Source organism: Oppia nitens, unplaced genomic scaffold, assembly GCF_028296485.1.
Source record: "Oppia nitens isolate AA-2021 unplaced genomic scaffold, nextdenovo-longstitch-racon4-pilon3 scaffold24_pilon_pilon_pilon, whole genome shotgun sequence".
Taxonomy (NCBI): domain Eukaryota; kingdom Metazoa; phylum Arthropoda; class Arachnida; order Sarcoptiformes; family Oppiidae; genus Oppia; species Oppia nitens.
Window position 1 is genome coordinate 1,227,362 of NW_026533204.1, and position 13,852 is coordinate 1,241,213.

The 13,852-nt window shown below is 37.9% G+C and overlaps 2 protein-coding genes across 2 annotated transcripts; both read right to left on the reverse strand.

Annotated features, from left to right (window-relative positions):
- Nucleotides 1-179: 179 nt before the first annotated feature.
- On the reverse strand, nucleotides 180-1,952 carry LOC128954073 (uncharacterized). The gene has a single exon (XM_054299640.1). It carries the CDS (start codon nucleotides 1,950-1,952, stop codon nucleotides 180-182), a length of 1,773 nt encoding a protein of 590 aa, XP_054155615.1.
- Nucleotides 1,953-11,246: 9,294 nt separating this feature from the next.
- LOC128953961 (uncharacterized) lies at nucleotides 11,247-13,426 on the reverse strand. The gene has a single exon (XM_054299510.1). It carries the CDS (start codon nucleotides 13,345-13,347, stop codon nucleotides 11,428-11,430), a length of 1,920 nt encoding a protein of 639 aa, XP_054155485.1. The 5' UTR covers nucleotides 13,348-13,426; the 3' UTR covers nucleotides 11,247-11,427.
- Between the last annotated feature and the right edge of the window lie 426 nt (nucleotides 13,427-13,852).

The following is a 13,852-nucleotide window of genomic DNA, read 5'->3' on the forward strand; positions in this document are numbered from 1 at the left end:
CTGTGTGTTTTCAATTAACATTAAACTACTTAAATAAAAATATATTTTATTTGTGTGGATTTTTTGTTATGTTTGATTAATGTTTATTATGTATCCCATGTATTTTACAATGTTACTGTCCACCCACAAGCATACCCCCCGAACCTAACATACCTAAAAACCTACCCTAATCATCATCATCATTGAAGCCGAAACCAATTACAATGAACCAATTGGTCACAAGTAGGTCTATCAGTCGGTGTTATCGACAGCATACTGTTAACCATTTGTACAAACTCATAGGTGTCGATCTTCAATGAGGTAGTAGTCTTGAATACATCATACTGTCCCTGATTGGTCAACATTTGGAACTGATTTTTTACCACTTGCTCCTGGTGTACGCCGCCCAATGTCTCGCACAGTGTCAAACCCAGCGACCAGATATCGCACGGATAGGTACTAACCTTTACTTTATCGCCCTGTTCCGGTGCCATATACCTAGTGGTTCCATATTTACCAGTAATCTTATCTCTATAACCGGCCAGACCATAGTCAGCCAATTTGAATACAGCCGAACCCGGATACTGACCCTTGTAAAGTATGTTCAGACACTTGATATCCATGTGACAGATAGCCCTGGAGTGTAGATACCGGAGCCCGTGACTAATATGACGAAACCATTGTTTGGCATCTGTTTCGCCCATCCGACCAAAACGGCCCAACAGATCCAGTAGAGTGCCGTTACATAACTCCATAAAATGCAATTGTCTGATAATTGGGAACTCTGTTTCGGTATCTTTTAAATTTAAAAAATCAATCGACGACACAATGTTGTCGTGTTTTAATTTACTTTGCAATCGATACTCGTTTACAATCTCTTTGAGTGCCGCATAGGGTGTTCGGCCGCTAGTGTTGTACTTATTCAACGATAAGATTTTTACGGCCAACCCATCTGTGGGAAACGTAGTCCTGTCCTCCAATGGTTTTGTTAGCTGACACTCATATACCGATCCGTAGCCACCTTTGCCCAGACGGCTTCTAAATTTGATACCGTTTTTTTTGATCACTTTCATTTCATTGTCCGGCAGCGGCTGTCCGCTGGGTATCGGTTCTTCAAACTGTTTACCAACATCTGTCCAATTGGGATACCGTTGTCTGACATAGGAATACGGTGACAGAGGTGCCTGTAAACGGAGTGTAGTCTCTGGCGACTGTGGCCGTACTGATTGAACGGCCTGTAGTTGTTGTTGTATTTGTTGGGCTTCTTGTGGCCGGATTGTTGGATCTAATTGATCATCATCGGCAGCAACAACAGATGCTTGTTTCAATGTAGCAGATGTTGGTGATGACGACGATGACGACGAAGACAATAGTAGTCTAAGACGTTTTGACTGTTTTGGCGATTGTTGTTCAGGTGGTTCCGGTGCCACAAATGGTTGCGGTTCTACCAATGACATCAGAGTGTACGTTGCCGGCGGCGGCGGACGACGTTGTGGCCGTTGCTGTATCGCCGATGCCGTCGGTGTGTATGTTGATAATGGCTGTTTTAGTTTCAGTGGCGTTGCTCGATATAACGGCATCGGTTGCTGTCCCCATAATTCTGATGGTCGCTGCCATTCAGGCAACTGACCCATAGTTGGTGCTCTTGTTTGTTGCTGTTGTTGTAGCCATTGCTGTTGATGTTGTTGTCCAGTATGTTGTGGTGGTGGTGATGGTGGTACTGTCAACGGTTGTCCTGTAAACGGATCTCTAGTGGCCAACAGTCTGTTTATTGCTTCCATTGGGTCAACAGCTGGTGGTGATGGCATCCGTGGCTGACTACTTCTACCCGAACCAGGACTAGCATCATCATTGTCATCATCAGCTGATGAAGATGATCTACTACCAGTTCTATGTGTTAGGCGATGACCCGATTGACTCGGATCGTACGGTCGGTAGCGTCTATTACCACTATTTTTATTACTATCACTCATGACTCTGAACTTATTGACAACAATTGATAATCTGTCTGAAAATCAATTGTCAATAAATATATTTTCTTAAAACTTTTTTTTAAAAAAATGGTTTTTTAAATTTTAATATTTGTTAAAACTAGTAAATTGATTCAATAGTCTGTTTGTTTATTTTATATAACAAACATTGGCTTTAGTTACCTTAGGGGGCTTCGCTTTTAATATTGGTTTTATATGCTATACTATTATATTGATAATACCCTTATATTTCGGTTAGTTTGGGGTTAGGTTGGGTGGGGTGTGTGAGGTTAGGAAGTGGTGATGGTATGGGATGGAGTGGGGTTAGGATGTGTTGAAAGTTTGGATGGTTTGCTTTGTTTTAATGTATTTATATTAGTATTTGTTTTTTTTTTTGATTAAATAACTTTAAATTAATTCAATCAATAACATCCAGGTAACCGAAGCCCAAACATTACCTAACATTACTTAAGATAATACCCCTCCCCTCTCCTTAACCCTTAATATCTATTTTAATGTAACTTAAATAGTTTTGTCCAATAGTTGTGTAAACACTCTTAACCATTGAATTAATTAAATATAATTTTTTTTTAAATAAATCTAACAAGTGCACTTAGGTAAAAAAATTAATTTAATTTTTTGTTGATTCAATAATAAAGTTTTGAATGGCATTAATACTTTCAAATTTAAATAATCAATAATATAATCAAAATATATAAATAAAATTAATATACAATTACTAACACTTTTATAAAATAATTAATTTTTGTTGTTGTAAAATTTAATAGCATTGGTATTTTTCAATAATTTTAAATTAAAATATTTATAATTTACTCAAAATTACAAAAAAAAACAACAAATAAACAAATAAAATAAAAAATTTTAATTTAAAGAAAAAAAGTTATCTTCAAGACAAACAAACAGAAGATTCACATATAGCTTTACATACAGGTGCTCTACTGACAACCAATAAATACAACCAAAAACCAATCAATGATGAACATCGGACAGTTAAACAATATGTTAATACAAGTGCACAATTTTGTCCAACCACTTGCAGAGGTAGACATAGAACATGAGGGAGTGGAGGGGCGACCATATGTCGATATGCTGGACAACAATAAACAGGTGCTACGTGTAGCCGGAGTGCCCATTAATGTCAGAATATGGGCCGAGTCTAACACACGGTTCATAAAATTACAGAAAACTACATTTGGCTGTCAATGGGCTAACCATCTGCAGAGCAGAGTATGTTTGGTCATTGACTATACAAAGAAAGATAAGATTATACCAATGCATTCATACGGATTCGGCAATAATAGCGGTCCACAATCAAAACTCGTTGTCCTGGAAGGACAGGACACTCAGCTCCAAGAACTGTTGTATGTCTTAGACGAACCAACGGCCAGAGCAATGTCCCATCAAATATGCGAACGACAGGCGTTACACAATTGTATCGAAGCCAGCAATTTGCTCATTGATGTCGGACACCAACTATACCAAAGTCATTGTGAAGCTTATGTACCCGAATTGGATGACCTTAGGCTACGATTTTATGGCGAATTCCTTTTGTTAGACCAACTGATGACTTCATTTAAACAAATGGAGACATTTTTAACGCATGCAGTAGTCTATCGGCCCAAAGAGTTTGATGTCAAGAATGCACAGCAGATGCCCGAACCGATAGTCAGACCGGTTCCGCCGTTACAACTACAACATCCAGAAATGATCGAAGGTATGGTGAACATTGAAGTTAAAGATATCGATGAGATGCACGACTTTCAAGTATTGGAGGACATCACTAATAGCCAACTTTACCAAAACGATTGGCACAATCATATGTTTGTCCAATACGTTCGACCCGACAACTCAATCACTATCAGTCAAACGGGTAATCAAACTATACGTTTCTCTAATAGACAACCAATAGATATAGGAGTTGAGATCATGGATGATAATACTATTAGACTTATGTCCGACTCTTTTACATTTCATGGTTACATTGAGAAACACAATTTACTCGTACAGCCTCTAAACCCGGACGCGCCTCAAGACAAATGGGTTATCATTCGTAGCACTAAGAAGGGAACGGGGAGAGATTCTCTCTACTCGTGCGGTATTCACGGCAATCATCCGATTATTGGTATAAACGGATGGCAAACAATGCCTATGCGGTTCGCTGAGGTGGACGACGGCTCCGAACGGGTATTTTTTGTTACCCGTGCGATGGCCGCCGAATTGCGCCAATTGTTCGAAGTGGAAGACGTCATGGAAGTCTATCGCAACTGGTTTGACGATCTGAAAAATTATGTGTCACTGCTATTGGAAATGCAACGCTTTGCCAGAGGAATGGCCGACGAGAATGCAATATTGGAGTTGCAATTGATTGGAAAAGCCAATTGGTTGGATAATGTCAGACAACAATTGTATGATAATTATCTGGTACTCGAAAAGTTAGAAAAATTTTATCGACACAGTGTAATGATTCCGGACAAACCATATTATACCAATCCAATTGTGTTATCCAGGGTATGGCCTAAATTGGATATAAACTCAGCCGATTTAGATTCTGAACAGTCAGAGAAGCCGGTCGATGTACAGTTCGATAAACCCGTAGATATACCGGTCGTTGATATACCGTTGAAAGATATACCGGTAAATATACCGGAAAATATACCTGAAGATATACCAGTATATATACCGGAACAACTACTGGAAGTTATACTGGAAGAGATACCGGAAAATATACCGGAAGATCTCCCGGCCGATATGCCCGCCGCCGACAGTGGTAGGACTCGTAGTACGAGAACCGGTAGTGGTGTTCGTAGACCACATAAAGATGATCAACAAAATGGTAATAAACGGGGAAAAAAGTAAAATCAATTTTTTAAGAAAAAACAAACACAAAGTGTAAATACAAATTATTTTTTTAACAATCGAAAGTGTATTATATGGCCAATCATACAATTAATTTTTAAAAAAATATATTTATTCAAAATACAAACAATATTGTCTATATTACCACTCATATCGTTGTTGTTGTCGATGGTGTTGGTGTGTCCGGCCCAGTGACCTGTCATTCAATTGTCTTAATCTGTCAATTGGTAGTAAGTTTAAAAAAAATATTTTTTGATTAAAATTTTTGTAATTAAATTTAGTTATAATTTTTTTATTGTTTTTAGCAATTAAATTGGCATTAAGATTTTTTTAAAAAGTTTTTAAAATTTTAATAGTTGTTAAAACTAGTTAATATTGACATTACATAATGACTTACTTATTATCCTCTAAAAAAACTAACAGCCCCACTACCCCTCCTCTCCAATCCTCCCTCTCATTAACCCTTAATGTCTATTTTAATATAACATAAATTGTTTTATCTACAATAAAGAACTTAATTTAATTAAATTATATATTTACTATTGATTTCACTATGTTTTTTTATTAACACAGTTTAATAACAATTTTTTAAAACTCTAGGCACACACATCACATGCCCTCACCTAACCCTCACTAACCAACTACCCGTATCGATCGACCGATACGGACTGACCCAATGATATTACATTGTAAACCAATCACAATTGATAATCTGTTCAATAGTAGCCCTGACTGTCGGATTATGTTCAACCATAGTCAGAATCATACGACAAAACTTATAGGGGCTTTAGTTACCTTAGGGGGCTTCGCTTTTAATATTGGTTTTATATGCTATACTATTATATTGATAATACCCTTATATTTGGGTTAGTTTGTATGTTTTATTGTATTTATATTAGTATTTGTTTTTTTAATTGAATAAGTTTAGTTCATTTCGCGCGCTAATAGTTAAATCAATGCATTTAATAGTGTTTTATTGAATGCGACAAATAATGTATAATAGCGAAGCCCCCTAAGGTAACCGAAGCCCTTATAGGTATTAATCTTGTAATTTGTACTCGACTTAAATATGACAAACCTACCCGTATTGGTTACATACATAAGCTGTCTTCTAACTGATTTTTGTTAATTAACGTGAAAAAATTTAATAGCATTGATTTAATTTTCAATAATTTTAACTTAAAATTTATTCAAAATTACAACAACAAAAAACAACAAATAAAATAAAAATTTTTAATTTAAAGAAAAAAAGTTATTTTCAATACAAGCAAACAGAAGATTTACATACATGTGCTTTGCATACAGGTGCTCTACAGAAACAAATACAACCAACAACAAACCAATCAAAGATGAATATCGGACAGTTAAACGTTTTGTTAACACAAGTGCACAATTTTATCCAACCACTTGCTGAGGTAGACATAGAACCTGAGGGAGTGGAGGGGCGACCATATGTCGATATGCTGGACAACAATGAACAAGTGCTACGTGTAGCCGGACTGGACATAAATGTCAAAATATGGAACCAGTTTAGCACACGGTTCATACAATTACAGAAAGATACAACAATTGGGCTATCCATCGGCAGACCAGAGTATGTTTGGTCATTGACTACACAAATAAATTAAAAGTTATACCAATGCACTCATACGGATTCGGCAATAATAGCGGTCCACAAGCAAAACTCATTGTCCAGGAAGGACAGGACAATCAACGCCAGGAACTGTTGTTTATCATAGACGAACTAACGGCTAGAGCACTGTCCCAACAAATATGCGAACGACAGGCGTTACACAATTGTATCGAAGCCAGCAATTTGCTCATTGATGTCGGACATCAACTATACCAAAGTCATTGTAAAGCTTATGTACCCGAATTGGATGACCTTAGGCTACGATTCTATGGCGAATTCCTTTTGTTAGACCAACTGATGACTTCATTTAAACAAATGGAGACATTTTTAACGCATGCAGTAGTCTATCGGCCCGAAGAGTTTGATGTGGAGAATGCACCGCAGATGCCCGAACCGATAGTCAAACCGGTTCCGCCGTTACAACTACAAGATCCAGATATTATCGACGTAATGGTTAATGTTGAAGTTAAAGATATCAATGAGATGCAGCAGTTTGAAGTATTGGAGGACATTGTTAACAGTCAACTCTACCAAAACGATTGGCACAATGATATGTTTGTCCAATACGTTCGACCCGATAACTCAATCATTATCAGTCAAACAGGTAATCAAAGAATATGTTTCTCTAATAGACAACTAATAAATATAAAAGTTCAGAACCTCGAAGATAATACTATTAAACTTGTGTCCGACTATTTTACATTTCATGGTTACAATGATAAACACTATTTACTCGTACATCCCCTAAACCCGGACGCGCCTCAAGACAAATGGGTTATCCTTCGTATCGGTATGAATGGAAAGGGAAGAGAGTCGGTCTACTCGTGCGGTCTTCACGGCAATCATCCGATTATTGGTATAAACGGATGGCAGACAATGCCTATGCGGTTCGCTGAGGTGGACGACGGCTCCGAACGGGTATTTTTTGTTACCCGTGCGATGGCCGCCGAATTGCGCCAATTGTTCGAAGTGGAGAACCTCATGGAAGTCTATCGTAACTGGTTTGACAATCAAAGAAATTATGCGTCACTGCTATTGGAAATGCAACGCTTTGCCAGAGGAATGGCCGACGAAAATGTAATATTTGAATTGCAATTGATTGGAAAAGCCAATTGGTTGGATAATGTCAGACAACAATTGTACGACAATTATCTGGCACTTGAAAAGTTAGAAAAATTTTATCGGCACAGCGTAATGATTCCGGACCAACCATATCATACCAATCCAATTGTGTTATCCAGAGTATGGCCTAAATTGGATATAAACTCAGTTTCTGATTCTTTAGATTCTGAAAAGTCCGAGAAGCCGGTCGATGTACAGTTCGATAAACCCGTAGATATACCGGGCGTTATACCGGAAAATATACCGGAAAATATACCGGAAAATATACCTGAAGATATACCTGTATATATACCGGAACATCTACTGGAAGTTATACTGGAAGAGATACCGGAAAATATACCGGCCGATATGCCGCTCAATCTACCGTCGCCCGCCGCCGACAGTGGTAGCACTGGTAGTACGGGAACCGGTAGTGGTGTTCGTAGACCACATGAAGATGACCAACAAAATGGTAATAAACGGGGAAAAAAGTAAAATCAATTTTTTTTTTTAAAAACAAACACAAAGTTTTAATATTGCTATTGATTAAATTAGAGTAAAATTAAACTAATAAAATTACACTTATATAAAATAATTAATTTTTGGTTGAAAAAAAATTTAATAGCATTGATTTAATTTTCAATAATTTTAAATTAAAATATTTATAATTTTTATCAAAATTACCAAAAAACACAACAAATAAACAAATAAAATAAAAATTTTTAATTTAAAGAAAAAAGTTAGTTTCAAGACAAGCAAACAGAAGATTTACATACAGGTGCTCTACAGAAACAAATACAACCAACAAAAAGCCAATCAATGATGAACATCGGACAGTTAAACAATATGTTAACTCAAGTGCACAATTTTATCCAACCACTTGCAGAGGTAGAGATAGAACATGAGGTAGTGGGAGGGCGACTATATGTCGATATGCTGGACAACAATGAACAGGTGCTACTTCTAGCCGGAGTGCCCATTAATGTCAGAATATGGGCCGAGTCTAACACACGATTCATTGAATTACAGAAAAATACATTTGGCTGTCAATGGGCTAACCATAGGCAGAGCAGAGTATGTTTGGTCATTGACTATACAAAGAAAAAGAAAATTATACCAATACACTCATACGGATTCGGCAATAATAGCGGTCCACAAGCAAAACTAGTTGTCCAGATAGGAGGACAGGACAATCAGCTCCAAGAACTGTTGTATATCATAGACGAACCAACGGCCAGAGCAATGTCCCAACAGATATGCGAACGACAGGCGTTACACAATTGTATCGAAGCCAGCAATTTGCTCATTGATGTCGGACATCAACTATACCAAAGTCATTGTAAAGCTTATGTACCCGAATTGGATGACCTTAGGCTACGATTCTATGCCGAATTTAATTTGTTAGACCAACTGATGATTTCATTTAAACAAATGGAGACATTTTTAACGCACGCAGTAGTCTATCGGCCCGAAGAGTTTGATGTCAAAAATGCACCGCAAATGCCCGAACCGATAGTCAGACCGGTTCCGCCGTTACAACTACAACATCCAGAAATGATCGACCAGATGGTGAACGTTGAAGTTAATGATATCAATAAGATGCATGACTTTCAAGTATTGGAGGACATCACTAAAAGCCGACTCTACCAAAATGATTGGCACAATGATATGTTTGTCCAATACGTTCGACCCAACAACTCAATCACTATCAGTCAAACGGGTAATCAAACTATACGTTTCTCTAATCGTCAGCCAATAAAAATAAAAGTTCAGATCCTCGAAAACAATACTATTAAACTTGTGTCCGACTGTTTTACATTTCATGGTTACAATGAGAAACATTATTTACTCGTACAGCCTCTAAATCCGGACGCGCCTCAAGACAAATGGGTTATCATTCGTATCAGTTTGAAGGGAATGGGGAGAGAGTAGGTCTACTCGTGCGGTATTCACGGCAATCATCCGATTATTGGAATAAACGGATGGCAAACAATGCCTATGCGGTTCGCTGAGGTGGACGACGGCTCCGAACGGGTGTTTTTTGTTACCCGTGCGATGGCCGCCGAATTGCGCCAATTGTTCGAAGTGGAAGACGTCATGGAAGTCTATCGCAACTGGTTTGACGATCTGAAAAATTATGTGTCACTGCTATTGGAAATGCAACGCTTTGCCAGAGGAATGGCCGACGAGATTGCAATATTTGAGTTGCAATTGATTGGAAAAGCCAATTGGTTGGATAATGTCAGACAACAATTGTATGATAATTATCTGGTACTCGAAAAGTTAGAAAAATTTTATCGACACAGTGTAATGATTCCGGACCAACCATATTATACCAATCCCATTGTCCATTCCAGGATATGGCCTAAATTGGATATAAATTCAACCGATTTGGATTCTGAAAAGTCCGAGAAGCCGTTAAATATACCGGAAGATATACCTGAAGATATACCACAAGATATACCACAAGATATACTACAAGATATACCACAAGATATACCACAAGATATACCACAAGATATACCACAAGATATACCACAAGATATACCACAAGATATACCACAAGATATACCACAAGATATACCACAAGATATACCACAAGATATACTGCAAGATATACCACAAGATATACCACAAGATATACCACAAGATATACTGCAAGATATACCGCAAGATATACCACAAGATATACAACAAGATATACTGCAAGATATACCGCAAAATATACCGCAAAATATACCGCAAAATATACCGCAAAATATACCGGAAGATATATTGGAATATATACCGGAAGATATACCGTACGATCTCCCGGCCTATCTCCCGGCCAATGTGCCGCTCAATCTACCGTCGCCAGCCGATCTGCCGTCCGATTTTATGGACGATGTGCCCATCGATTTGCTGTCAAATGTGTCGTCCAATTTTGTGGCCGATGTGTTGTCCGATGCCGAACGTTCAGATTATAGCACTGACACCGCTGATGAAGATTGCAGTAGCACTGATAGTGCTGGTTCCGGTGGATACGATCCTTACAGTGGTAGGACTGGTACGGGAACCGGTAGTGTTCGTAGACCACATGAAGATGACCAACAAAATGGTAATAAACGCGGAAAAAAGTAAAATCATTTTTTTTTTAGAAAACAAACACAAAGTGTAAATACAAATTATTTTTTTAACAATCAACTGTGTATTATATAGCCAGTCATACAATTAATTTTTAAAAAAATATTTATTCAAAACACAAACAATATTGTCTATATTACCACTCATATCATTGTTGTCGATGATGTTGGTTTGTCCGCCAGTGAGATCTGTCATTCAATTGTCCTAATCTGTCAATTGGTGGTAAGTTTTTAAAAAAAATTTTGATTAAAATTTTTGTAATTAAATTTAGTTATAATTTTTTTTAATTGCTTTTAGATTTTTAAAATTACGGTAATATCATTATTTCATAGTTCATTGTTTTTAGCAAATAAATAGGCATTAAGATTTTTTAAAAAAGTTTTTAAAATTTTAAATAGTTGTTAAAACTAGTTAATATTGACATTACATAATGACTTACTTAACAGCCCTTACTTATCCTCTAAAATAAACTAACAGCGCCACTACCCCTCTCCACTCCCCTCCCCCTTTCATTAACCCTTAATGTCTATTGTAATATAACTTAAATAGTTTTATCTAAAAAATATTTTTAATTAAATTATATATTTACCTTAACCATTGATTTCACTATAAGTTTTTTTTTTATTAACATAACATAATAACAATTTTTTTAAAACTCTAGGCACACACATCACACATACCCACCTAACCCTCACTTACCCAATACCCTTATTGAATCGACCGATACGGACTGACCCAATGATATTACATTGTAAACCAATCACAATTGATAATCTGTTCAATAGTAGCCCTGACTGTCGGATTATGTTCAACCATAGTCAGAATCATACGACAAAACTCATAGGTATTAATCTTGTAATTTGTACTCGACTTAAATATGGCAAACCTACCCGTATTGTTTACATACATAAGCTGTCTTCTAAATGCTGTTTGTTGATCAACGCCGCCCAATGTCTCGCACAATGACATACCCAACGACCAGATATCGCACGGCATGGTCTGGTAAGTGATCTGATCGTTGATTTCCGGTGCCATATAGCGTCTGGTACCGTATTGACCACCAAGCTCTTCTTTTTCGCTGGCCATACCATAGTCGGCCAATTTGAAAATAGCCGGACCCGGATACTGACCTTTGTATAGTATGTTCATGCATTTGATGTCCATATGGCGTATACCGCGACCGTGCAGATATCTGAGTCCATAACATATATGACGAAACCATTGTTTGGCATCTGTTTCGGCCATTGTTACGAATTGTTTCAATAGTTCCCTTAGATTTCCATTACACAGTTCCATAAAATGCAAGTGCCGTATACATGGAAACTGTGTACTCGTATCCCTGATCTCAAGCATGTCGACAGTGGTAACGATGTTTGTATGAAACAAATCGCGTTGCAATCGATACTCTTCGGTCATCTTTTTCACCGCTTCGTACGGCGTACGTGTGTTCAGGCCCTGACCAATGTACCGGCTTAACGACAAAATCTTGACGGCCATCATTTCACGGGGAAATTTGAGTCGGCCGGGTAGCGGACCATTTAGTTTACATTGATATACCGATCCGTAGCCACCTTTGCCCAAACGTTGCTTAAATTCTATGCCCTTGGATTCGACATATTTTCGTTCATCCAATGGCAACGGTTCTAATTTCGGTATCTTTGTTTGATACTCTTTACCCACATTCGACCAATCGGGATAATTGTAGGCTATCTGAGCGTATGGTGATAATGGCGGCTGTCCATATTCATCCAGTTGTTCCTGTTTTTCTCTATGTTCTTCACGAAATGCCCTGGCCAAACCCAACAGTCCTGAATCGGATCCCGATGATGAACTAGATATCAGGTCTATTGTCGATCCGCCACCCGTTGCTGTTTGTTGTGGTGCGATAATTGTTGCATTCGAAGAGTCCAATGATATTTGATGTATAATTGTTCCCGATGTTGACGGTGACGGTGATGGCGATGGCGATGGTTGTACTGGTGATCTGTATGAATCATAAGCCTGTTTTGACGACGACGATGGCGAACTGGCCGGTAATGGTGTCGGTGATGGTATGCTAAGGTTTGCCAGAAAATCAATAGAAGACCTATCGGGGTCACTGCCGGCAGCCGATGATGATGGTGTGGGTGAGTTTGCCGGCCATCTACCCAGTCGTCGTAGATGTGTTTCCATAGATGTTCCCGGCGATGGCATTGGTGTCGGTGACGGTATGCTTGTCGACGGCTGTCTGGCTCGTAGTCGTTCCAGAAACGCTGCTGTCGTCGTCGCCGTCGCACCGGGCGATAGTGGTACTGGTGTTGGTTCCATGAATTCCCACGAATACTGTTGTTCGAATGGCAGGTATGGCGGTGTCTGTTCGCCCGACGATACAATTGGTTGCGGATCTTCCTCAGCCGTTCGAGTATATGTCGCGGTCGCGGGTACCCGAACTGGTGGTTGCCATTGTGGTAACTGTGCTTCTCCTGCTTGTTCCTGTTGTTCTTGCTGTTCATCATAGAATCTCAACAACTCTTCCATCGGATCAACAAACTGTCTCTGGCCTGTTGGTGGTGACTGACTACCTGAGCCATGACTACTGGGTGCACCGGCAGCAGCAGCTGGTCCGCTGTTTCTTCTTCGCCTTTTTCTTCTTCTACTTCTACTATCACTGCTATCATCACTCATATCTATCGGTTGTCTGTCTGTCCTGTTTGTCTGAACAGTCTTTTTTTGATGATATCTGTTCTAACAATTGGTGATAATTTTATTTATTTTTTAAAAATTAATTTTTAATTTAATTTTTTAAATAATAATAATAATAATTGTTGCAAATAATTCTAATTATAGAAATATTTTAAAAACAAAAAAAATGTAAAAATAATATACCAAACAATGTATTAGACAATTATCTAATGCTAATAAATTTTCAATTGATTTTCAATTAAAAATAAAATTATTTGTTTTTTATTAATAATTTATATTTTCATTGTTAAATAATTTATATGTTATATTATATATGCGCTAATTATAGTCATTGATGGCTGATTGTAAACAATCATATATACATCATAGCATCCCTCATCCATACACACACACAAACACTTACCTTACTTTACCAGAACCTACCTCATGGCTGTCCAAACCAATTACAATTGATCAGTTGGTCACAAGTAGGTCTATCGGCCGGATT